The sequence below is a fragment of the Micromys minutus genome (genome assembly GCF_963924665.1).
Source record: "Micromys minutus genome assembly, chromosome: 11".
NCBI classification, from domain to species: Eukaryota; Metazoa; Chordata; class Mammalia; order Rodentia; family Muridae; genus Micromys; species Micromys minutus.
The window spans coordinates 16,149,758-16,176,406 of NC_137980.1; the positions used below are offsets into that span (position 1 = coordinate 16,149,758).

Here is a 26,649-nt window from a genome sequence, read left to right on the forward strand (position 1 = left end):
TTCTTATTTTATGTAATTCTTGTATAAAATAACATTACTTTGAGTTTTAAACCGAAGCTTTAATGATGTCAAAATGTCATCTTTATTTACTCAGCTGCTGTTCCCTTTCCAAACCTCATTTATGATGGCTGTCTCAGTGTCTCATCCAGTTGTGTCCCAAGCTTCCATTTATAACAAAGGAATGTCCTTAGTGGTTGTGTTTAGCTTAGTAACACATGGGTATCTTTCTTCACCTCAGCTGTGAATCTCAGTCTCCGCAGTATCACTCTTGAGTGCCACTCGAGTTAAGAACGGCTCATACAGGCAGGAGCTGACACAGCTCCATCCCTGGTGCTTTTTGTCCAGTCAGTTGAAGCAATCCATGGGCTCCAGGTTCAGTAAGAGACCATGTCTCTAAACATGGTGGAATGCAACACACACACAACACACACACACACACACACACACACACACACACACACACACGAGCTCGAGCACATGTATACATAGATACAGCACACATACACACAAATATTGTGATAGAGAATACATTGAAAATGACAGCAGTTTGGTAATTTCTAATCATAAAATTTAACTTTGAAAAACACAAGACTAAATAGACTATTTTAAAAATGTATTCTTCAGAGAAATGCCTTTGTTTCTAAATGTCCTTGCTACTGAAGACGGACAGCAAAGAAATTGCCTACTCTAGTATGTGATGAATAATTACTGCACGTACGTCAGTGCATCATTGCAGAGATAACATTTGACGTTATGAAGAATTTATTGTGAAATACACTTTAAGAGAATTGTTCTATCAGCTTATCAACAATTGTATACATACATATTTTAAAATATTTTCAACGTAAATATTGTTAATATATTTTAGAGCTTTAATTTTGAAAACTCAGTTTGGGGGTTAAGTTTATAAGCAGGATGCACGCCTGCCAGTTGAGAGCCACTTGTAGGCTTCACTTCTTTGGCTACGTGGAATCTCGGATTCTCAGTCTCAGTGCGCAGCTGGACTTTAATGCTAACTGCTTGGATAGGAATGGTCACACAGGTTCCAGCTGTCCCGTGCAGGTGGTTACTTCAGTGTCGTACCCCCTTCATGAGCTGCAGTGTGTTTCTCATCTGTCGGCTCTGGCTAGCTGGCATTCTTTAATCAGGAATCATGTAAGCCTTTTCATTACTTACAGATGAGGCAACATGGACAGCAGTTGTCGGTCACCAGATTCAGGAAAGCCTGCAAGCATTTGTAATTCTTTTTAAGAAACCCGTGTTAATGCTTTCAAATGTCTTGCTTCCGAAAGCAGCCTCCTCCCTCCCAGCCAGTCCCTCAGCTGGCTGTTACTGTAGCGCCCAGCTGTTCCTGATGTTCTAGCATTGTCTTTGCTTCTCTCTGTTGATTGTCTCTGTTGTCATTTGTTTATAATGTGTGTAAAGTTCTCTAATAGTACTAATTTTGGGTTATTTTCCCCTATTTTATGACTTCTATTTAGCTTAAATTTACAATGTACACATGTAGACTTTTAAATTAAAATTGCCTTTTCATTTAAAAGCACTGTAGTTTAAAATACAAACCTATTTTGTTACATTCCAATTTTGATTTAATTATTATTAAAATCATCTCAATATACATTAGTGCAGTGCATTCAGAAGTTGACTTAGCAAGCCTGATTATGGTGTAAAAGCTTACGTAGATAAATAAATGACCAATATTACTAGAGGCTATCAGCAGCGTGGCGGGAAAGGGAAGAACTCTTTTATCCTAGTTTTTAGAGGGCATCAGCAGCTTGCTTTTATGAAAAAGTAACAGCTAAATGCACTGCAAATAATTTGCAGTAATCCAGTTCAGTGATTCATGTGTCTGCTTTAATGGGTCATAATTCAGGGTAAAGTAACGGAGTGCAGTCAGAGTGCAGACACTGCCTCTGCCAGGGACAGTATCTCTTCATAAAGCACACCTCAGGAGAAGCCGTTTCCCATCCCCTAACACTCTCTGATGTTTTGATGTCCTGCATATTTTTCCGATTAAGTTTTGAGTGCCATGTTTTTAGTTGTATTTCCACATTCATTATTCTCACGTAGCCCCTTCAGCGGGTTTGCCATCTATGATTATTTTTTTAATGACGCCTTTCTTTCCACTTCAGCAGTTTAATAATCTAGCACATGGCTGCTTCCCGGTGCTCAGCATTCACCTCCCCAGCACAGAAGAGGACATGTGCGTTGGCTTCAGAATTCCATTTGCCCTGTTAGAAATGCATATTCCCCGTGGAACGACATTTGTTTGACATAGCCATTCATTTTTATTACATCTTTAAATATGTTTATCCAGAGTTATCAATAATCATAAATAACCGCATTTTCAACTTGTTCTGTTTTGTTCGAACAGACAAAATTGCTTACCCAGTACATATTAAACCTCGGCAAGTATGATCAAAACTACGACATCAGAGACCGCACAAGATTTATTAGGCAGCTTATTGTTCCGAACGAGAAGAGTGGAGCTTTAAGTAAATACGCCAAAAAAATCTTTCTAGCACAGAAGCCTGCGCCACTGCTAGAGTCTCCCTTTAAAGGTATGATCAGATGCATAGCTGTAAAACACCTTCTAAGACGGTCTGAGGCTGTCCCATTCCTGAGGTGCCTCACGTGTGGCTTGGAGAAGCACATAGGACTGCCATGTCGGTGTGTGACAACAGGGCGCCTGCACTCGTGCATCTGCTCAGGGCGTGTTTTATTTTTATGTGTGCTAAAGTTTATTTTTCTCTAGACCTTGTTCTCCCAAATAATTTCAGGTCCTCTGGTTTTTATTCTCATTAGTCAGTTTAACAGAAGAGTAGATAAAATAGCTGTTTTGTTCTTATAGCCATGGGTTTTATTTCTCCTTCAAATATTTTTATTTCCTAATACCTAATAGTAAGTTAGTAATTAAATATCCCGAGTACACTAATGCCACCATCTCTTGAAGAAATTATTTCATACAAATATCTTTTTATATTCAAATTCATTTTGCAAAGAAGGAACTTGTGTTCTTTTTCCTGGCTTTTTCAAAAGGGGACTAATTAAATATCTTATCAGTTAACAAGTAGCTATTATGATTGGAGTCACGTGGTTATGTAGCCTGGTTTCCACATTGTTTCTTATTTAATTGTTGTAGAACAGTAAATGCTGTTCAGTTTGGCACAAAAACTATTGAAATTCTGAATGTGTTTGTGCCAAGGTATGTATATGGATTGTTTAACTGCGCTGTCATTCCTAATATTCACAGTAAAGTAATTTTTAGAGAAGCTACATTTCAGAGCAACACCTCTAAACACACTGACTGATTAGCTTTTTTATTGACCATTATGGGGGAGATTATTGTAATCTATGGGCTGAAATCAGTTTTCTGACCTATGAAGAGCTTCCTGGTTTATATTTATTCCTTGACATTTGTGGTGAAATGCCAATTACCTTGAGCTCTGATATGATTGTCATCTGTTATATATGGCTCATATTGTTTATTCTCTGTTTTCCTCCATTTTTAATAGATAGGGATCATTTCCAGCTTGGCACCTTATCTCATACTCTCAACATTAAAGCGTCCGGGTACCTGGAATTATCTAATTGGCCAGAGGTGGCGCCTGACCCATCGGTTCGCAATGTAGAAATGATAGAGTCAGTAAGTTGACCTTTCTGAGATTAATTTTGTTCTAGCAATGAGAGCTTCTGCGGTAACTACCATTTTGTATAAAAGCCTCTGGGCTGAAAGCTGAATGCTGTCCTTGTGTTTCTGAATGTAATGTGTTAGATGTACCTTGCCTTAGAGGAAGTGCACATTGTGCTTTTCCTTGCCACTGTACGTGGACTGTTCCTTGCTTCAAGGAAGTCGAGAATTGAATTCTCTGCATCAGTGCCAACCATATCTGTGCGATCACATTTGTAGCTGTATAGATTCAATTTCTAAGGTATTTAGCTTCAGTGGATTGAGCTTTTTCTACTTTGCTGGAGATTCGTAAGCTTCCTGTCAGTGTTTTTATAAATAAATTTTGCTGTTCTTTTCCAGAAAAGAAAACCTGTACAAAATGTACTGGGTTTTCTGATGACTTCAGTTTTAAGTGATGCTTAAAAAGAAGCAGGGAGCGTTGTGTACCGAAGATAACCATGACAAGGCTACACCTAAAAATGAATAACACTTTTCACATTAAAAAATTGCCGTAGTGTGTTTTCCAAATCTTTTCTCAAATATACTAGTTATTACGCTTAAATAATTATTACTGTTTACTAATATTACCTGTTTATTGTTTCATAGTAAGTGATAATGAAAGATGTTTATTTTGTACTTAGAAATTGTGTGAATATATTCATTGCTTTTTAATTTAAATGGAGCAGCAGATGAGAATTATGTTCTTAACGTTTTTCTTATGTAAATGATGCAGTGAACTAGAATTCAGATAATCAGAAACCTTTATCATTAATTCTGGTTGGAGAGCTAGTCAGCTTCCATGTTTCCTTCCACATGCAAAGGAAGGAAATTATTATTTTAAATATAATCCCACTAATGAGCAGAGCCATGGAATATGATTACGCTGAGAGACAGCTTTCTTTTGAATATGGAGCTTACACTGGCCTTGGAGCATGTCCACAGCAGATGATTAATAGCGTCTCAGTTCAGACCCCGGCAGCGCTTTGTGATAGAGACCAGTTTGTTTAAACCCCAAATCACCCCATTTTGTTGTTGTTTTGTTTGTGGATTTTTGTTGTTCTTATTTTCTTTTGTGTGTGTGTATGTGTGTTGTTTGTGTTTTTGAGACAGTTTCTCTGAATAGTTCTGGCTGTCCTGGAACTCACTATGTAGACCAGGCTGACCTCAAACCGAGGTCCACCTGCCTCTGCCCCCAAGTGTTGGGATTGAAGTTGTATCCCATCATGCCAGGCTCAGTATTTCCATCTTATAGGTGAGGAAACCACGGCTGATAAAGCGTAAATAAATGCAGGTTGCCATAGCTCCTGCAGACCAGGCTTCTCCTCCCATGCGTGCTGTCTAGCGTGCTCTCTCACCTCTCCTGAGTTGTCAAGGAGACAATGCCGGAGCCTGTGTGCAGATCACTGTTGTTCTCCGTGCCCAGTGCCAAATGATGAAAACAGGCTGGGAGACGCTCACTTGGTAAAGCGCTTGCCAAGCAAGCGTGAAGACCTGAGTCTGATCCCCAGTGCCCGCATAGTAATCCAACTGTGCTGGGCTGATCTGTAAATCCATGCTGGTGAGGCAGACACAAGAGAATGGGCCTGGCGTCCACAGCCAGTCCTTCTGGCTAAATTCCTGAGTGCCAGGCTCTTGAAGATCCACAACATTGACTCTGGCCTCCACACGCAGCCCCCACCCCATGAACACAGAAAACATTATGTATTAAATACATATATGTATTAAAATAAAATATAAATATGATAAATAAAAGTATGAAAACCCATTGCATGCCTTTTTAGGCATGAAGATACGCTTGTTTTTCTCCCAAACATAAGCATTTTGGAGCACATTTCCATTGTGTGTACAAGTTTTGTCAGATGCTGAAATCTGGAGTGTTCTCTGCTGTGATTCTTGTGCAGACACCCCTCTCCTGATAAGTGTGCTTGCTAGCTGTCTTGTTCTCTGCCTGATTGGTTACACAGTGCTCTGGCTCACGAAGAACAATCCTTCTGTTCTCCTGCCATCTCTGCTCACTGTTTCCTTTCTTTCTTTTCCTTCTGGAAAGCACTTGCCTTCTCAGAAATGGATAGCAAATGCTATGGAGTTGAATTTTGTCTTGGTGGTGTTCTAAGGTTGGCTGCCTCCTTTACATGTCATGTGCCCTAAGCATTAGCTCTGTGATAGGGACAGTACATAAGCAACCTGTTTTCCTATCTGCATTTCAGTTGTCCTGTTCAACAGAGACAAATTGATTTCTTTTTCATTTCGCTGACTATGTTTCTGAAATTAATTACTAACGTATGGAGAATAATTATAGCTAATGGGACCAGATTTAAAGGTATGCCCTCAAGCCATAGAACAGATTTCTTCTCTCGGTGTCTGAGATGGTGGCTTAGAAAGCTCTGTGAGGGATGTAATGGAATAAATACAGTGTAACTACTTATACTCTGAGATACATTCATAACTGCAGAAAGGGTTGCTCAGAGCATCCTCTTCTGCCTTGCTCTGCACCAGACCTCCCCGTGAAGCCATATCGGAGCGTTTTGTGCACATGATACACTGTATTAGTCTGGGTTTACTATCTAGTTGTCCTCTAAGGTCAAATCTCATTATTATGAAATATAACTTAGGAAGAAAAATGGCTGAGGCTTAGATAATCTGACATTTTAATCAAAACAACAGGGAGCCTAGTCAGGTTGACACTAGAAGTCACTTTGAATTACACACCACCATTTCCAGGATATCAGATATGATGTATATTTATATTAAGGTACAAGTGAGTTTTGTGGCTCCTTTAGAGTTTTTTGTTTAGTTACAGAAAATCCTTTTTTTCCAGTCACACAAAACTTTCTTTTGCATATTAAGGACATTTTGCTTTATAAACACGTAGTTAACATGTGTGGAGACCTTAGCTCTCCCACCTCTCAGCCTCTCCTGTTCTTTATAAGCATGTAGTTAACACGTGTGGAGACCTTAGCTCTCCCACTTCTCAGCCTCTCCTGTTCTTTATAAGCATGTAGTTAACACGTGTGGAGACCTTAGCTCTCCCACCTCTCAGCCTCTTCTGTTCTTTATAAACACGTAGTTAACACGTGTGGAGACCGTAGATATCTCACCTCTCTGTCTCTTCTTCTTTGCTTCCCTTCTTTTCCTTACAGCTCTATAGCTCCCACACCTGAGGGAGAATGCAGTGCTGTTAGGCTCGGGGCCTTTAATATGAGACTGTTAATGTGGACACTCATGTCTTCAAATTATTTTTTATTACTTTTTTTTGTCCTTTCCAAGTAATAGTTTTTTAGGTTACTGGAGCTTCTCTTGGGTAATCGTTTTTGTCTTTTGTTTTGTTTTTTTTTAACAAATATTTTTGTTTGTATTAGTATTTTAAAACATATTCCCGGAAAAATATAATGAGCCTTTGGTGTATCATGCTGTAAATTCCTTTACAATAATACATGCATATGTGTGTGTGTGTGTGTGTGTGTGTGTGTGTGTGTGTATGTATGTGTGTGTGTGTGTGTGTGTGTGTATTTATATAGTTATACACTATCATGCTAGCACTCTCAGGAAACTCAATTAAAAGTGTAATAAATAAATGAGTCTTAACCATTTTGAGCTTGTAAGAAATCTTAATTTCTTTGCTTTTTAGTAGAGAAGGCATGAGACTTAATTTTTCCACAATGAATTAAGGTTGTGGTTATGACAGACTTACAGTAAAGACTTTTTCTAAGGCCATGTTTAGTGAATACCAAAGAATACAACTTTCTTAAATGCATACAGGTATTTTTTGTATAAACTTGAAATCTTTAAGGCTATAATAGGTATAGCTAATATTTATCGTAACAGACAAACTTATGATGCTTCATTGTACAGGTGTTAGAAATCGCTATTCTGGGGAAGTAAAAAAAATAGATAAATCACACAGTATATTAGAAGGCAGCTAGTACTGTTTTTAAAGGAGTTGAGGTGTTTTCAGGTGGAATCACTGAGAACATGACCCTCATACAGTGCAGGTCTTGGAGTCTTTGGAAATTGGCTGGAGCAGAGTATGCAGGAGGAAAAAGTGAGTGGGGACCGCGTGTGCCCGGCAAGGGAGATGGTGCACACTTTGCTCTTCTATCAGAGTGAAATGACATGAGCCACGAGGGTTTGGAAGCAGAGAGAAGCTGGTCCGGCCTGTCCAGCTGTTGTATTCAGCAGGCTTTGGTTGGAGTCAGTGAGGAGCAGAAGCAGCTAACCAGTTAGGAACCTCCTGCAGCAGTCCAGTGACAAGTGGCAAAGGAGCATGTCACCACGGGAGGAGGAGTCAGGTTTTAGCACAGCAAGATGATGAGTATTTACTGCTGACATTCACTGTGCCCTGCTTACTGTTTTCCTCTTGTATGTCAAGTGTGTTGTTGTTACTGCAGGCTAAGCCTTCTGTGGACTGCCAACCACATGTTGTTTAACGGTCTGGAAATGTGATGTGCGTGTAACAGTGGGCTCTGATGAGAATGTGTATTGTGTGTCTGGAAATGGAACCCTTTGCTGTTAGGACTACAGGTCTCATGCTTGGTTTCTCTGTGGAAGTCTCAAACTTCTGAGTTCACAGTGAATGTGCCAGGAGTCTGCATCCTGTAAGAAGAGTCATTAATGTTTCCTTTGTTTATATAACCAGGCAAAAGAGTGGACCCCGCTTGGAAAAACAAAGAAAGAAAAACCTGTGAAGAAATTTTACTCTGAATCTGAGGAGGAGGAGGAGGAAGAGGAGGATAAGGAAGATGAAGATGAGGACCGCTCTGATAGCAGCAGTGACAGTGGTGGGCTTTCTAATAATTGAAGTGTGTTGTCACATATGATGCCCCTTGTCTTTTCCTTCTTTCTCCCTCCACTCTGTAACTAAATCTAAGACATATCAGAATTGATTTGTTTTAAAGACAGGAAGTTGAGAGCAATATGCATTGAGAAAAGCATCTAGGAATGGATGAGAATCCTGGGGCTGTACCAGCTAAGTGAGGCACCTAGTCTTCCATATGCTAGGTGAAGAGGAGGACTTTCAAAGCATGGCTTTAATCCCAGCATTCGGGAGACAGAGGCAGGTGTAGCTCTTGATTAAGTTATAGACCAGCCAGAGCTATACAAAGACCCTGTCTCGGAAAACAAGAACCCTTCTCACGCTTGTGCAGTGAGCACTTTATCCACTGAGCCATCTCATATTGTTATTTCTGTAAACCAGTTCTCTCTCTGTCTCTGTCTCTCTGTCTGCTCCCCCCACCCCCCGTGTGTGTGGTTGCACAACAAATTCCAATGTCTGTGTCCCCGCTTTGGTCGGTAGGTTTGTGGATGCTGTCATGGCGAGGCCTTCCTGTGCTGGTCCTGCCGTATGCAGTCACTTGCACGTGCTTCCAGTCATGTACTCATGTGCCTGTTACAGCAGCATCCAAACCTCCTGAAAAGGAGACAGAGTCAGAAGTTGCATAACTTGGCAGTCTTAGAGCTGGGGAGTGGCTCAGCCAGGATTTGAACCTGGACATCTCACAGGAGAAGCCTGCTTTATGTGACTGTCTAGGAGCAGTGGCTGTCCTGGCTGCGCACTGTGGTGGAGAAAGGAGTCTTCTGAAGTATGTGTTGGAACAGTGTTCATCCTCAGATTATTTATGCTGAGGGCAGGCATATCACTGGGTAGGTGCTGAGAAGGGGAAATGGGCTGTCCTTTCATTTAGTGTACAGCTCTGCACCTATAATCATTTGTAATCGTGAAAATTAGGCTGCATTTTAATACATATACTAATATATATGTATTTTGAGAGAATGGCCCACATGTAGCCCAGGCTGGCCCTGAACTCAAGTTTATTTATCCTCCCTCAGCCTCCTGAATCCTAGGATTACAAGTGTGCTCCACCATGTCAGCTCTTAAAGCATCACCTCTGTAAGAACACAGGCATGCTATATTATCCCACGCTAGCAAAAGTAAGTTATAGCTCTTTGGGAATTTTCTAGCTGCTTATAAACTTAGACATTTTGGGGGAATGACTTAAAAGCTCTTTTTCCTCTCAAAATTGGTTTCCAGGAAGATCTAATGATTGCTTTATTTTTCACTAAATAAAAATTTCAGTAACAAGTAGCAGAACTCAGAATGACTTCTTTGTTTTACCACGCTTACCCATTCTTTTGTAAAAACAAGAGCATGGCATAGCTAGCTGCTGCCGGTTTAAAAGAGACCCTCTCAATTTGGTTTCCTTGTTCATCTTGCCTTTACCCATTACCAGAGCATCTCCTGTCTGCCTCGGGACAGACAAGGCCACCTAAGTCAGTGCCTGCTTTCCCTCAGGCCTGTCACTGGTTATGGCCTCCTACACGTAATTAATGGTTTAAGTGAAAGAGCGGCGGTCTGTCTTGCAGAGAGCGGGTCCGGCAGTGACAGTGGAGACACAGGCAGCAGCAGCGAGGACAGCAGTGAGGACTCCTCCAGTGGACAAGACAGCGACACCGGAAGCGAGGCAGAAACAGAACACCAGAGGGTGGCCAAGAGGAAAAGGTGATGGAGCCAACTTTCCTCAAGTTCCCAGAGTATTATTTCTCCTTAATCTCAGAGTGAGAAAATGCCTGTATATTTTCTCCAAAACTGATGTTAAGCCTTGACTTGGGTACCATGCTTGGGTTTCATGGTGAACCTGAGCAGATCTTAGGGTCCATTTTCTCCTTGAAAGGCCGCCTTAAATGATAAGCAGTAAGTATGAAACACTTAATTACCTTTTGCAGCAATTTTGCTGAGGGCTAAAATTAAATCCTTCAGCACTTTGCCATTATGTAACCAAGACAATTGATTTTCCTAAATAATGTTATATTAAAAAAATTATGATCTAAATATCAAAGTCAAGGGCTGTGAAGGAAGCCAGTCAGCAGATACTTGAGGGTTAGTGCTTCTCAAGACCTGCCATTATCAACAGCGTCCTCGTGTGATAAAGTGTCATTAAGATTTTGAGTAATTGGGGCTAATACGTTGGATTGTGTGGCTCTGTTCCCCACCCCCATTGTCAGAGTGGCCTCTGCTGACTCTCTGGCCCTTCTCGGGGGCCTGCTGCCCACTCCCGTGATGAGCTTGCAGCGTGGGCTCCGTCGTGGCTGACAGCACTGATTGCGCGCAGTACGCTCTCTGCTCCTTTTATTACAGACAGTAATTAAAGCAGCTCGCCCTGCCACTTCCATAACAAACACAGCATAATGCCCTAATTATGACTTTATTAATTTAAGTCAGGATTTAATGATTTTAAAAGTGATTTATATTGTTTTTCCTGTTCAGAACAAATGAAATCTGTAGGTTAAATTAATACAGGCTTTTCATCATTGCAAAGTTAAAAACCTAGTTACCAGGAAATTCTTCTCATTAGGTTAACATCTGAAACTCTAAGCACTAAGGTAAACAATAATTACCATCAGAATTGAGTGATGCATAATAAAATAACACTTTTACCTTTAAAATCTTGTCTGCAGTGGAGTGCAGTCTCTTTACAGTAGCTCCCCTGCTGCAGGACAGTGAGGCCTTGGCTTGTAATCTGTCTGAGGACACTTCCTGGCTTGCCCATCAGACTAGCAGTGCTGTGCTGATCTGCTTTGGGAAAGTCCTTGTTTCTTGATGTGTTCCCTAGCATAGCAGTGTCTCTTCACATGGCACATGTCATCATGATACACGGTAATCACACACTAGTTTCATACTTTTTTCCTCAGGAATGTTTTTGTTAAATTTTTATTTATGTTTGAATTCAAAGTAATTGTTACACTAAAGTGAACCACAAAGACAGTGTAAGCCTTTCTGTTTGTAGGCCCATGTTTTAAACAGTGGATTGAGGACAATATATATTGCTACTATTTTGTAGGGGAGAAAACAACATATTTTTCCATCTTCAAACCTAATTACATGTGCTCTGAGATGTTGCCATTGCTCCATTTTTAATAAACAGCAGCCATATTTCCTCCTCTCAGAAATCAATTCTGAGAGCTATTGATCCTTCTTCCCATGCCGCTCCTTTCCTGTTCCCGCAGCCTGGCTCCTAGAGCTTGTTTGCCATTCGCCCACACAACTTCTTGATAGTCTTTAAGTCTCAGAAACTTCCCTTTCGTAGTGACGTGTTTGTTACTGACTTTCAGTCTCACATTCCAAAGTGTCTTCATGGTAGAGACAATAGCATGGTAGAAGGAGACAGATTTGCATTCAGAGTTCAGGATTCCCTCTCATGCCAGTATGACCTTAAAGTTGTTTAACCCCAGATGTTGGTTTCCTTAGTGTGAGTGGGTTAATAATAAGGTCAGGAAGAGAGCTTCTACAGTAGATCCTTGGAATGAAGCACCTAGAACTGCCCAGCCTAAAGGAAATTATTAAAAACAAAACAGAAAACTTTAGATTTATTGACTGATTGTGTGTGCGTGCGTGCGTACGCATGTGTGTGTGTGTGTGTGTGTGCGAGTGCGTACCACATCATGCAGGACCCCAAGGACTCTTCGATTCCCTGGAACTGGAAGTTACAGGCTGTTGCAGGCTGCCGTGTGGGAGCTTAGAACTGAACCCAAGGTCTTGTAAAAGAGCTTAACCCTGAGCCATCTCTCTAGTCTCCAGGTTAGAGTTTTAAAGGAGCCTGCACATGTACAAACACACGTGCACACTTGCACAAACGCACATGGTGAGGATCTAGAATGCATTTTGGGGACCTGGAGGCAAGTCTGTGTCTGTGCTCTCTGCTGTCTTTGGGGAGTAGTTTCGATATGTCCACTCACCCCACTTCTGTTACCCATCATGTTCTTTTCCTCACAAAGCTTCCTAATCTTGGGTGTCTAGTGTAGGTGCCCCTTCGAGTGTTTTGACAAAGCACTGAACTGTGCAGCTTGTACTTGTGTGCCTTGTCACTGCCGCTGTATTTCTCTGTATGCTCCAGTGCACCGCAGACCCTGAGCTGACACGAAGGTCATCTGTGTCTTACTGTTGTTATCTTTTAGTACCTAGCATGGGACTAACAAGTTAGTAATAAATACTAGTTGACTTAGTAAGTGAATAGCACTTTTAGTGAACCGATATATTAAAAGAAGCCTGTTAGGGTGTGGCACGGTGGCATACACCTTCTTCCCAGCATTTGGCGTATGAGGCTAGAAGATCAAGTGTGAGGTCTATGTAGCCTAGGCTACATAGCAACAAAACCAGACCCTATCTCTAAATAAACAAGTAATTTCCCCTGAGCCAATTAACACCTTTTTACATAATATATCTAAGATCACATTTGTGTTCTTGTCTCAAAAACAAAACAAAACAACCCCCCCCAAATCTACCAAATGCAGGTCTATTGACAAAAGTAGATGTATAACCTCTTAAACTTATCAGTAAGCAATATTTGAGACCTAATTCTAAAACTCAGCCTGAGTTCTTAGAATTTCTTACTGTTAACTCTTAATTCTCAAAAATCTAGCTGGGCCTCTCATAGTGTTTTCTCTGAGGTCACTGATTCTATCAGCTAGTATTGTTTTATGGGTTTGCGTTTGAAGTTGCTCCAGCTCACTTGGTAACACTACCTTTATCGTTATTCGATAGTTTAATTTGTGTCTGTGTGAGCACACGCTTCCCAGTGCACATGTGGAGATCAGAGGCCCACCTGCGTGTGGTTTTGTCCTTGTCTGTTCGGGTCCTGATGGTCAGACTGTGATGCCAACTTTTCTTCACCTAGCTGCCATCTTGGCAGCCCTGATCTATCTTTATTGTGTTTTATAAAATTACTTAGATTTGTCTACATAAGGATTTGCAGTTTATATCTCAAAATTCATCTTTATTCACAGTGATTCAGAAGATAGGGAGAAGAAAAATGAAAACTCTAAAGCTTCCGAGTCGTCCAGTGAGGAATCCAGTTCCATAGAAGAAAGTTCGTCAGAGTCAGAGTCTGGCTCTGACAGTGAACCTGCACCCAGAAAAGAGGCTACGGTAAGATCATGCATGTGCTGTGGCTGACATACACACAGCTTGTAGCTTTCTCCATTTAGTATAAATACTCTTGAGCTGGGCAGTGGTGGCCCGTGCCTTTAGTCTGGGCACTGAGGGGGTAGGATGGGAGTTGGGGTGGGGAGCAGTCTTTGAGTTTGAGGGCAGCCTGATCTTCTGAGCAAGTTCCAAGACAGTCAAGAGTACACAAAGAAGCCCTGTCTGGGGAAAAAAAAAAAAAAAACAGACTTGCCAGGAGCCAGCCCAGTGGTTCTTCTTGTGTGATTCTTCCTGAGACAGTGGAGAGGGAAAATCATTGGTGAGCGTAAGACTTTGTCCTATGAAGTATGTAATGTTGCTGTTTAATATTAAAACATTTTTCTATCTTAAGTCTAAGTCACTTTGATGACCTGCCTTCTGAGCTTCTCTGAGGTGTGAAACTGTTTAGCACCTCATCCTAAACAGCAGATTAAGCAATGTGGCATTTGTTCTATCTCTGCTAGTTAAAGTCACAGGAAGAAAAAGGGACACTTGGAAAGGTGATTTTATCATTTATTCCTAAGTTTTAAAAAATTTCCTATGAAAGCTCTCTAGGAAAAAAAGGAAATAGGGCTTGTAAAAAGGGTATAGGGGTTGTCTAAGAAAAGGGATTTTAGAATGTTCTCTCTCTTAGTGGTCAGCACTTACCCATTTTTCAGAATACATAGTTACATGGTAACAAGTTTACACATAAATTCAAATCATTATTCAAGTAAGTTTACAACAGAGAACGTTTACATGCATATCCATTAAGAGAGATTATTTGGCTAAACATCATTAGTCCCAAGCTCAACAGGTTCATGGAGAAACCATAAGTTTTTGACAAAGTAATTAGTGAAGTTTTGTATAGCTAAACCCAGTTTTAGTTCCCTTTTTATAACCTTTGGTTAATGTGGTCTGAGTAGTAGATGCCTGCTTGCTATCTCACAAGCAATTAACTCACAATGTGTGGAGACTGGCAGAGTTCTCATTGTAGTTTTGACTATCAGAAGAGCTTAATAATTACTACTATTTTAGAAATTCTCATAGGATCATCATTAAAGATTAGATCATTTATTTGTCTATTTAGCATCACTGTAAGTTAGAACATCTTTATTGTTCTGTGGAGAACTGCTTAAAAGGGTGGGCTCATATCTAGTAATTGTTATATATACATTTAATAATTATGGAAAAAGCATATAAATAGCAGGAATCTTTCCTAAAATGGATTTTTCCTGGGCCTTGCCTACCAGAATAAATCCATAATAGATTTTAACCCAAGGCAGACCCATCTCAGGAAGATCACCTGCTAGTTGTTAAGCTTTTTCTGGTTGGCTCCTTCCACAAACTAACAAAAAAGAATGAAATAATTTCGAAAGTTGGGTGTTCTGTTAGAAAGGTAAGGAACTAAAGACGACACATGCAGCACTGTCCCTAAGCTCAACTCAGGCAGATCATCTCTTCTCCCTCCCACAGCCTCCCCTAATAACCCAACCTTACAAACAAGTGAGAAACGCTCTTTACTCCTCGCCTGCCCCTGCGTTTTTTGGGCAGGCTTTGATAAGACTCACTGTTGCTAAAAGGAACATGGAAGGACGCCTTAGAGACAGTGCTGAGTGTAGGACTACAGATGTAGAGAGATTGGGAAATACTGATTCCAACATGCTTTTAAAATGTATTTAGCAATAAATACATGATAAATAAATAATAAACAAATAAATGCTAGCAAAATGTTCTCAGTGTTTCAATATATACATTATTTAGCTAGTGACACCTCATTTTAGAGCAAACACAAGAATTGTGTATGCATTCAAGTTGAACATTTGTGATTTAGCTTTTTGTCTGGTTAGTGTGAAAGCATGAAAGCTTACCTTGCAAACAGAGTCCTTGTGTGAAGTTCGGATCTACCCACGGTTGTCCTTCTCATCTCAGATTGTCACTTTTTTCGTGGAATGACCATGCTGATAAGCAGCATATCTAAAATAATGACAGTCAGAAGCTGACGTTCACTGAGTTATGTTTCTTCTTAAACCAGTATTTAAAAAACCTACTTGTTAATTCTGTGAATCTGAATTTCCTTAGTATGACATCTGAGTGGCCAGAAATGAAAATAAATTCATTCAGGTAGTCCCTCCACATCCGGAGTAATTGTTAAGACTGTTTAAAATATTGCTAGTGTTTATCTTGTCTTATTTCAAATATTCTTGCATATGATAAAAGTTATTTTAATATTAAATTCTTACTTATATAATGAAATTTAAGATTTTCATTTTACAAAATTCGTAAAACCTGTAGAGACTTTGAGTTATTAATGTGGAGTCATAAAAACACTTGGAGAGTTTTACATATTTTCATTTTCTACTTTAAGAAAAGCTTAAACGTTCTCTTAAATAATCCACAGAGGCCCTGCCAGTCAGTCAAGAGCTCACATCTTGACTGAAGATGTGAAGAGCAGGGCCTGAAGCCAAGTTCCCTGAGAAGTCAGAGCTATGCATTGCTTTGGGCCTCTGTTCTCCTTAGATCACACACTCTGCCTCCTATCTTAGGATGCCATTTTCTGTCTGTGTCAGGTGGGAAGGTGAGCCTTTATGTGTGTGTGTGTGTGTGTGTGTGTGTGTGTGTGTTTGTCTGTTTGTTTATTTAAATAAGTGACTTTATTGTTGCGGAAAATCCCCCCTTCTATCAAATTGTATTCAGATTATGAGTAATGAAGGCAGATGCTGACAGAGAGTTGGCACTGAAAATTCACGTCTTGAATCTACAGCTTGAATCTTACTATTTGTCTTTCATCTGGACAGTGCATCTGTGGGCACACTGAGCGTCAACACAAGACCTTTGAGATAGGTGGAATATATGGCTCTCAAAATTGAGTCAAGCATGTTGCTGTGGGTAGGTAGTACCTTCACGTTTAGTCTCCTCGTCCGTGAAGCAGAAGCCAGTACCTACCTTGTTGCAGCACGTCTTTTGGGAGAAAATGCACAAGAGCAGCATGGAGTGAAGTTTGAGGTTTTTGTATGTTGTGGTTGTTTGTTTTGGTTGTTTGGTGTTAGTTTTGGTTTTTTGACAGAGGGATTTTGGCCTAGAGTTTGCTGTGTAGACCAAGCTGGCTTTGTCTCATGGTGTTTGAATACTGTTTAGCTGGGACCCAGATTCCTGTGGCTCTTGTCTCCTTCAGTTTCCTACTCTTTCTAAACAATACTGAAAATTTAAGTCTGTCTTCAGTCGTGACTCATTTGTATCCACCATCTTCAGAAGACTCCGACGAGTCACATTCCACCTGTCTGCCCGCTTCACAATCTCCACTTACCCGCCTTTTCTGTGCACATTTAGCTCTGGTTAGGTACCTGGTCTACTTAGCGAAGATAAAGCTCTGTTTCCTTTGACCTCACTGTGAGTCTGCATCTTCCTTCTTGGCACTCTGAATCTTTATCCACGATAAAGATATCTTCTGCGTCACACCCCTCAGGTGGCTTCCAGCCTTCAGAAGGGAGCCAGAAGTGGAGCAGAGACTCAAGGTGAGTTTCCATGCCTTCATCTCCTTACTGACCCAGTTACTTCCCTCTCCACACGTACTGCTCTGCGGACAGTCAGGGCCCTGCATGTTTCCTCCCAGAGTCCACTAGAGTCCTGGCAAGGTAACTAAGATCCCTGCTGTTCTGAGTCCATATCTTCTCTCCAGATTTAGACCAGATTGTTTGGCCTGTCTGTGGCTACTGGGTTTGTAACCCTGGTGCCCAGCATACACAGGACACCAACAGTTACCCAGGCTCCGTGCTTTCCTCTGACTCCCCCCACCCTGTGTTTACATCATTACCAAGACCCCCAGATTTTATGTCAGGTTTTTTATATCTGTTTCTTGTTTTGTAGTCTAGATCCACTCTCCTCCAGCTCTGTAGACCTTTACCATAGTCATCCTCAGACTGGGTTCTCCAGCACCTGCCTTGAGCACAGTGGTTGGATCTAGCTGCAGGGACAACCCTGCTGCCCTCCAAATTCAGTAATCTCCTCGGCCACCTGGTCTGAGTCCTCTCTCAGCTTAATCTGTTCAGGTTCTAATGCTCACACTTTTCTTATGTGTGTGCCTGGCTGTTTCTGAGCCTTTGTCTTCGCATGAATATAGAATCAAGAAAATAGAAGGTGAGGAGGAGTGGCCTCCATTGGACTGTGGTCTTTGCAAGTCTGCATGCAAGTGGTCTATTCTGAAATGTATCTAAAAAATGTTTTGAGTGTTGTCATTTTTATGAAATAATTTTTTGTTTTAAGTAATACCTATGGAAAATTTTATTTAAATTTTTTTTAATTTTTATTTTTTTGTGTATGTGTGTTAGTCTGTGTGTGTATACACATGTATGCCCACAGTGGCCCAGAAGAGGAGAAGGAACTAAAGTCACAGACACTTGTGAGCCACTGCGTGGGTGCTGGGGACTGAACCTAGGTCTTTTGCAAGCGCAGCCAGTGCCCTTAACCACTGAACCATTTGTAGCCCCACACAATTCCTCTTAATAGTTCTATGTATCTCAAGCACCTTTACATGCTTTATACACTGTAAAGGAAAACAGTTTGATAGGGAAAGTAAAGAGAAAACTGAGCAATAGAGACATATGTGGAAGTAGTTTTCATTTATATCTATATATCATTGATTTTCTTTTTTTGTAGCATAAACAGTTTGTAAGCCGCACACTAAGGTGTGTCTAGGGGATGGGGAACATTACTTGAGGTAGTGTCATCTCCCCTTCATCCCCTTCAGTACCCAAAGCTGAGCAGCCTGTCGGATACCCCTTTATCCTAAGGTGGTGTCAGTGAAGTCATTTCTGCTGTTGACATTAGCTGTGCTGTCAAATTTACCGTGTGCTCTCCAGCTCCTACAGATAGAGATAATGGGGAAATGGAAATCATGACTAATGTATGGTGAATGTCTGTGTTACACGTTAGAAGGGGACTGTCAGGCGGCTGTGTATGCACTGACTGTAGTCACTGACAAGGGTAGTGTGTGTGTGTGTCTCCATTCGGAAGAGCACTGAGGTTGACACCAGATGTCTCCCTCAGTAACTTCCCACCTGAGTTTTTGGGACAAAATGTGTTTCTGAACCAGGATTTCCAGATTTAGCTGGACTAGTTGACTCGTGTCCACTGGGGATCTACCTGTGTCTGCCTCCTAGGTGCTAGCATTCCGGTCAGCTGCAGGGCCCGGCTCTTTCTGTGGGTGCTAGGATTGTGAATTTAGGTCTTCGTGCTTTCATGACAAGCACTGACCAACTGACATTCCACTCCAAGTCCATGTTAACAGTGTTTTAATTATGTGTACCACACATAAAACACAATCTAATGCTGTGAAATAAATATGAAGTGTTTAGCATTCTTTCACTTACACTTGTAAATGTTAAGACTATTTCTGTATCTGGCTCAGGAGGTTACTGTCTGAACTCACTGTGGACAAACATTGAATTGTGTATTCCTAGCAGTGTCTGAGAAGTCCATAATTATCTCAGGGTTTCTCCATCTTACGCCTTTGCTGTCCTTCTGGTGACCTCAGGACCAGTCTCTGGCCTGGTGATAAAGATGACTGACCTGGGATCGAGTCTTGGTGACAAGCAGTCCTACTGTGTGCTGAGAAAGGAGCCCTGCAGAACACCAGAAGGGACCTTCGCAGGCTGCTGTTTATTCTGGGAAACAAAAACAAGTCCTTCTTCTCACAGGTCTTCACAGGTGTTGAAATCCTTAACTTCTGTGGCTAATGTGATCTTTATTTTAAAAATTCAAAGCTGTGTGTCTTTCACTGGTATTCTTTCTCAGCTTAGTTCATATTTTAAATTCTTCAGAAAAGAAATGTCGTTTGATTTCAGCTGAGATCTCCAGAACAAAGGGAAAGCGTCAGGCTGGAGCAGGTGTCTCTGTGGTGGGGAGAGTTGCTCCGTCTCTCCTATTGCTCATTAGCATTGAGAACAGTGGGGCTTCATAAACTCCTCATAGGGTTTAATTCTCTTGCATGGTTTTAAATTTCAACCCTGTACCATAGAAACGCCCAGAGCCTGCCCTGTCATCCTTCCTCTCCTTGGCTATTCTGTAGTCCCTATGCAAATAGATGTTCATGACACAAGTAAAATCTTTACAGAGATTGTTATGTATTTTGTTTGTGTTTAGAATTTAAGATCCTTTATTTTTGAAATGAAACACATTAACTAGAAGTTAGTTTCTTAATCCTGTGACTTTTTATTGTGTTTTGAAAATGTTCCCGTGTTGGTGTGTGACGAATCCCGTAGGGGCAGGATGGAGACCCGAAGGCAGTGAGTGGATGAGTAGATCTGCCTTGCAGCCAGACCTTAAGATCAGTAACTGTTGTCCTTATAAAAGTCAAATACAGTCACTCGGCTGTTAAAAACCTAATTCTCTATTTAAAAAAATATACAAAAACAAATTGTCTATCTTTCTGCTTGATCTCCTTTTGGGTCCTAACACAATGGAAACAGTGGGTGATCTGTCAGTGTGTTTGCTTTGTCAACAGTGGTTTTGTGTAAATATTGGGAGGGTAAGAAATAAAATTCACACAGTAAAATATGATTTCATCTGCCTTTTCTCCGCAGCTCCGTGGCTCATGCCACGGTGTGAAATCCTCATTTTACACACTTTGCAGGCGGAGCACATGAATTATGCATTGAGCAAGAAGAATCTCCTGCCTCAAGTCCTATATGCATTTGCCCAGGTTCTGTCTCTATTACCAAGATGAATTGCAAATGGAGAAATGTTTGATGGAATAGGGCTCTTAACTTCTTTGTTTAGAATTCAGATTTTTATTTTTATAGTAGATCCTTTAAGTATGAAAATTTTGTGAACTTACTATGGATTTTTTAAAATGAAAAATGAAACATAATGTAGGAGAAGCATGCTAGCATGTCATGAGGCGTTTACAGCCTTGATTCAGGATGCAGGGCTTTTCTGACTTGGTGGAAATGGTCGTCGTCTGTTGCTAATGTTGTATTTCAGTCACTGCTTATTTGCCCTCCTCAGAAAGTAACGGGAGCTCTGTCCTTCCTCGGGGCTGCTTCCCTCTGTCCTAGACTTCTGATGCCCACGGAGCTCTCCTCTGTGCTGTGTAGGACCTGATGTGTGGTTAATGCACATGGACACACATTCTTGGCTGTCCAGTAGAAGAGAGGGGTAGGCTTGCCCTCAGCTCTAACTTTATCTCTTTTTGAGAGGTTTCTAACTTCTCAGGCCATGACAACTACAGTTTGATGAAGACAGTTTGTCATTGTAGCTGGTGGGAAGCTACATCCATTGTGCACAGCATTTTGATGAACCACATGCTGATTTCCCTTTGGTTATATTTTTATGTGTAGGAATGAAAGTTGGACACACACACACACACACACACTCACTCACTCACTCACTCACTTACTCACTCACTCACTCACACAGTTAGTGACACAGTAGCCAGAAGAAGGTGAAGGATATCCTAGAGCTGGACTTCCAGGTGGTTGTGAGCTGTTGTGTGGAACTGAATTCAGGCCCTCTGTGCCAGCAGTACATTGAGCCATGCCTACCCCTCCCCCAGCATATGATTATGTAATTTATGTGTGAGCTGTTGTAAGTGTGCTAGCACTCAAGTACACCTTTCTTTCAGTGGCACATAATTTATGCTAACTATAAGCTTAAAATTCTCTTGTGAGGACTTTTTCTAGGTGATGATTTCCATTGCTGAGCATCAAATCTGATGGATGAATGAATGAGAGAGTGAATGAATGAATGGAGCAAAAAGAAAGTAAAATTGTTAGTTTGGATTTGAGAATTTATCTAAAAGAAAACACAGAACAGCAAAGTTGATACAGATGTGTCAGTTTAATGAACTATTTGTTGACCTTGTTTACTTGCTATTAAACTGTTATTAATTATGTGCTAGGGGACAGGTATCAATATCTGTTCCTGTGTGTGGATGAAGTGGGTGTGGGTGTCCACTCACCTGTTGATGTGTTTAGAAGCCAGAGGCCAACATCTAGTGTCTTTCCCAGTTGCTTCCCATCTTTTTAAGACAGTGTTTATACTGGGACATAATTAAGCTGGAGTGGCTAGCCAGCAATCCCCAGAAATCCTCCTGTCTCTAACTTCTCAGCATCCACTGGGGTTATACATGGCTCTGTTGTGGCTTTGGGATCCCAGTTCAGATCCTTATGTTTTTGCAACTAGCTCTGTACCCGATGGTACTATGTTTATTAAGACAGGTAAGTTTACTTAAGGCTTCCTAGTCAGTCCCATGCTAATGAATGCTCACAAACCGTGAAGAGCCAACGTGTCATGGAGGAAGCCCTGCTTTTCAGTTGGTTTGTTTAAAATATTTACTCTTTAGAAAATGCTAAGAAAGCGAATGAGTTGTTTTCTATACTGAAGAGCGAGAGACGCGGAGGCTATAGTAATGGGTACTGTTGCTGAAGCCCTGACACAGCCTAGAGAGAAGAGCTGAGTATGTGATACAGTGCCTCTCACTCCCGAGGAGTCCAGCCTCTCACAGGCCTGAGAACATCAGCGCTATCTGTGTATTATTGTTTGAATATCCCTCCCCCCTTTTTAAAGTAAACCTGCATAAGAGTTATCTCTAGAATGTTTGTTTGCATTCTATTGAGAGCATCATTGTATTTTTATGTGGCAATAAAAGTTGTCAGGTTGTAAAATAATTATTATATTTAAATTTTCTTTTCAAGGTCTAAATATTCTTTAAATACAAAGTACTTTAACATAAGTAACACATTTGTGTGATGAGGAAGAAATACAGAATGCTAATACAAATTTTGAATTGGAAAGCTATTGTATCACCACACAGAAGTTTCAATTGTGTTTTTGTTTCTAAATCCAAGAATGAAAACCACACTTGTTTGATATGTTAAAGTTTTCTTTAGACAAGATCTGAAGTGAGATTTCTATGTTTTACAGGCAAAAGAAAGAAAACCGCAGCAAGAAAGACGTCCTCCCTCCAAAGATGTTTTCCTTCTAGATCTGGATGATTGTAAGTTCTGGACCATCTTTTGTTCTGTCTTTTTATAGCACTTCTCATGCTGCTTTCCCAAGTTTTAGAAGCATCTATTGTAAGTGTGTATCAGGAGGTGGGAATTTCCAGCCAGTGCCTCTCACTGGTTGAGGATGTCGGTTCTGTGTCACATGAGAACAGCAGACCCGTTTTACTTTAGTCATTTATCTGTGCAGCACCAAGGATTATCCTGCCTCCCTTCGTCCACATAGGAGCTCTTGGCTGTGGGGACTAGCAGGTAACTAAGGACGCTGGAGGGAACTAGGAGGGTAACAAAGAAAGGCAGCACCGCCTTCTGCTTGCCACCGTGGTTATAAAGACTTGACTGGCCGCTTGGCTTTTCCTTCAGTTTTTATCAGCAGGAAGTCTTCATTCAAGCAAATATGGATCTAAGGATTCAGATGCCTACAACTTTACTAACCCAAGCATACATAGTTGCAACTCCTGAATCAGTCAGTGTGGTAGGAGCTGGGCAGTGCCATGAACTTTGTTGCTAGGTAGACTGGACTAGGAGAGGAATTGTATACAAGATTTCTTGAATGTTGGAAAGGTCTTGTTTTCAGCGCTTCCCTTCTGTAGACCGTGAGTTGTTTGGGGTTACCTCATCTGTTCATAGATTCATTCTATTTATATTGCCTATTGTGATAGCCATAGCAAATTCTTAATAGAGAAAAATAATATAGAAAAGTACTGTAGAGAATTGCCCGCACTTGAGCACATCAGCAGTGATGGGAAGGTTTGGTAAGAGGCATTCTGTGGTTAGTTGAAGTAGACTCAGTATCTGTGCTGCATTGATGGGACAGGACAACCCATTAAATAAGGTGGAATCAAAAACACACATTGTATGTTTTGTCTGATGTGGCATCTAGGACCAGGGAGATCATGGCAGAAGACTACTCGGGGGCTGTGGGAGGTGAGGGTAGTATTTTAGTATCACAGCAAAAGCCATTGCTCGACAGCTGACATACTTAGAAGCAAATCTGGATTGCGTTGTCCATCCTAGCCAAGATGTCAGCTTACCAGCATCCGGTCGGTAAGGGCCGGTGACAGTGCCGTGTGTACTTGCTCTGCAGGTGCTCTCCACAGGGATGCAGATGGACACAGCCTTTAGGAGTCGTCTCTGTTCTGTCAAACTTGACATGTGTGTCCCTTGGCCTGGTCACTCTTTTTGGAAACTTATTCTACCAATGAACTACAAGGTCATATCGCTCCCTTCCTTGTACTAAATCCATTTGCCGACTATCCTGGTGCTGCATTTAGATTAGAGTGTGGCTCCTTCCATAGAGGATTGTGCCTCTTGCCCTCATTTGCAGGCACTGCTGCTTTGCTCAGACACATGCTGTCTCCACGGGTCCTTTCTCAGGGTCCTGCTGCTGACAGTGCTGCTCTCCACCTTCTGTCCCCGCCTCTCAGACCTCCATTAGTCCATCGGCAGAGATGTGGCGGCTACCTGGGACAATTATGAACAACAAAAGTTCTTTGTGGTGCTAGAAGTAATGGTCCTACAACCAAGGACTCATTACCTAAATAAACATGCAGCCAGACATGGTTGGGCAGGTCTTTAATCCCAGCACTGGGGAGACAGAGGCAGGTGGCTTTCTACAAGTCTGAGGCCAGCCTGGTCTACAGAGTGAGTTCCTGGACATCCAGGGCTACACAGAGAAACCCTGTCTCAAAACAAAGCAAAAACAGAATCATTCAGTCATGGGCTGGAGAGATGGTTAAGAGCTGATCGCTCTTCCAGATGACCTGGATTCAATTTCCAGCACCCACGTGGCAGCTTACAACTGTCTGTAACTCCAAGATCTGACACCTCCCACATAGATATTGTAGGCAAAACACCAATGCACATGAAGTAAAAATAATGTTTTAGAAACCAGTCAAATAATAATGAATTCTGTACAGAGCATGAAAACTGTATTAAATGCTAGAGTGTAACCATTTTTAAAGGTGTATTTTTATATAGAGAGACAAAGTTTCCTCAACTCTTTTCTAAAGACAATATTTTTAAGAAGGAGATTTTTATCCCAACTTGTTTTTAAAACTCAGCAACTCAATATAGGAAATATTTCTCTTTGTTGTTAGAACCCACAGAGTTAAATTTTCCTTCAAAATTCTTTGTCAGACGTAATACTAGCAATGTCTATAGATGGAGTGTCTGCTGCGTTCAAAGGACTTTGCCGGATGCCTTAACACATGAGGAGGATTTGCTTATTCTCTTCTAGAAACTGAACTCTAGCCAGAGGTGTCTCTGCCTGAACAAACATATCCACATGCACTTTTCCGTGTGTGTGACATCAGCGTGTGGAAGTCACATGAGGAGTAGGGCAAAGCTAGGAATGCCTTTGGGAGCAGTGTGGTCTGAGCAGAGCTTTGCATGGGAGAAGCAGTTTAAAAGGTGGGAAGATGAAGTTTGGCTCATGGTTTTAGCCCACAGCCTGCCCTCTCTCTTACCTTGGGCCCAAGGCGGAAGTGAAGCACTGTGCCAGCTGCTGTGTGTGATGGAGGGCTGCTGCCCACAGCGTAGCATCTGGGCAGAGGCCAGAAGCCTCTAGTATTCTGCATCGTACAACCAAGGACTCATTACCTAAATAAACATGCAGCATTTCCCAAGATACCACTATTACTGGGGACCGCAACTCTAATCCTTGATGCCTGGGCCAAGTTTATGCTGAGACCTAACAGTCGGCATTGAGAACACCATTCTGTGAGTGAAATGAGGGGTGGGCACTGATGTGCACTCTTAGGGTTGTGCTGTCTCTCCTTCCTGCAGTCCTAATGTACCTTTTCTATTAACAAAGCGGAGGGAGGCAGGACAGCAGAGCCGGAGGAGAAGCCAGGCTGAATGGGGCGTGGAGGAGGTAAGGGACCCTGCCAGAAGTCCTCAGTGTGTCTCCCCAGCCTGGTCCAGCAACAGCTGGTTCAGTTACAGAACAGCTCTGTAGTTTGAATAAACCCAGCTGAAGCAGCAGTCAAGGGCGTTGCCAGTCGTGAGTTAATTTTTCTCTCTCATCCATTCATAAAATATACTTTCTGCCTTGGGCAGCAGGAGGGGAGTATTTTATCTTTTTGGAAACTTGAATATCTTTTAGTCCACTATATGAAATTATCTAAAGGAGATGGTCATAAAGCAGCAATCACTCTAGTGTTGTTTTCTAGGAAGAGTAAATATGTTGATTACACTGAGTTCAAGTAGCTCTGAAGCCTTTCCAGATAGGACATCGTCCTAGGCCGTCCTGTCTCCACTGCCACACTGTCAGATGATGTGTGTGTGAGGAGAAACAGCGAGGTGGCTGAGAGAACAGTGGGGACTTGGAGAGTTTGTTTTCCATGTTTGACACAGTCTCACTATGTAGCCCTGGCTGACTTGGAACTTGCTATTTAGACTAGGTTGCCCTCAAACTTACAGAGATCTACCTGCTTCTGCCTCCAGAGTATTAGCATTATAAAAGGTGTATGCCAGTATGTCTAGAGAGAGTTTGAATCTTAATTTTGTTTTACTTCTTAGCTGTGTTACACTGGCCATTTTATTTCACTTCTGTTTTATTTAGTGTTCTCTCCAGTAACAACCAAGACGATGAATGCACACTGAAAGGGGCTTATTGTTAGACTGGCTAAGATGTGCTCTCAATATTTCCACATGGCTGCCTTGACACTGGAGGGGCTTAGTGTTGTGAAAAGATGATGTCCTGGGTTTCGGCACCAAGGTTAGGGGAAGGATGAAGAGAGTGGGGGGCATATGGCCCATGGAGGTGCAGCAAGGCCAGGAAGCAAGGGAAATGCCTCTGGGGGACCCATGTTGGGAATCCCTTCCCCCCGAGGGGCCAGCCACATGATGGTATAGTACAGAATAGAGTTTATTCGGGTCATGGGAGAGTTAAGAGGGTGGTAGAGGCAGAGAGAGAGAGAGAGAGAGAGAGAGAGACAGACAGACAGACAGACAGACAGACAGACAGACAGACAGAGAAGGGGAAGGGGAGGGATAGGGGTGGGAGAGCAAGAGAGGCAAGAGAGCCAAGAGGCAAGAAA

General features: G+C 41.6%; 1 protein-coding gene across 2 annotated transcripts in view; it reads left to right on the top strand.

Moving 5' to 3' along the window:
• AP3B1 (adaptor related protein complex 3 subunit beta 1) overlaps positions 1–26,649 on the top strand; it is a 191,070-nt gene that overhangs the window by 100,009 nt on the left and 64,412 nt on the right. For both annotated transcript variants that reach the window (XM_080925494.1, XM_080925493.1), the window contains exons 16-21: positions 2,375–2,561; positions 3,516–3,646; positions 8,307–8,448; positions 10,031–10,166; positions 13,448–13,589; positions 22,527–22,599. In XM_080925494.1, coding sequence (XP_080781620.1) covers positions 2,375–2,561; positions 3,516–3,646; positions 8,307–8,448; positions 10,031–10,166; positions 13,448–13,589; positions 22,527–22,599 — 811 coding nt within the window. The remainder of the gene's footprint in view (positions 1–2,374; positions 2,562–3,515; positions 3,647–8,306; positions 8,449–10,030; positions 10,167–13,447; positions 13,590–22,526; positions 22,600–26,649) is intronic.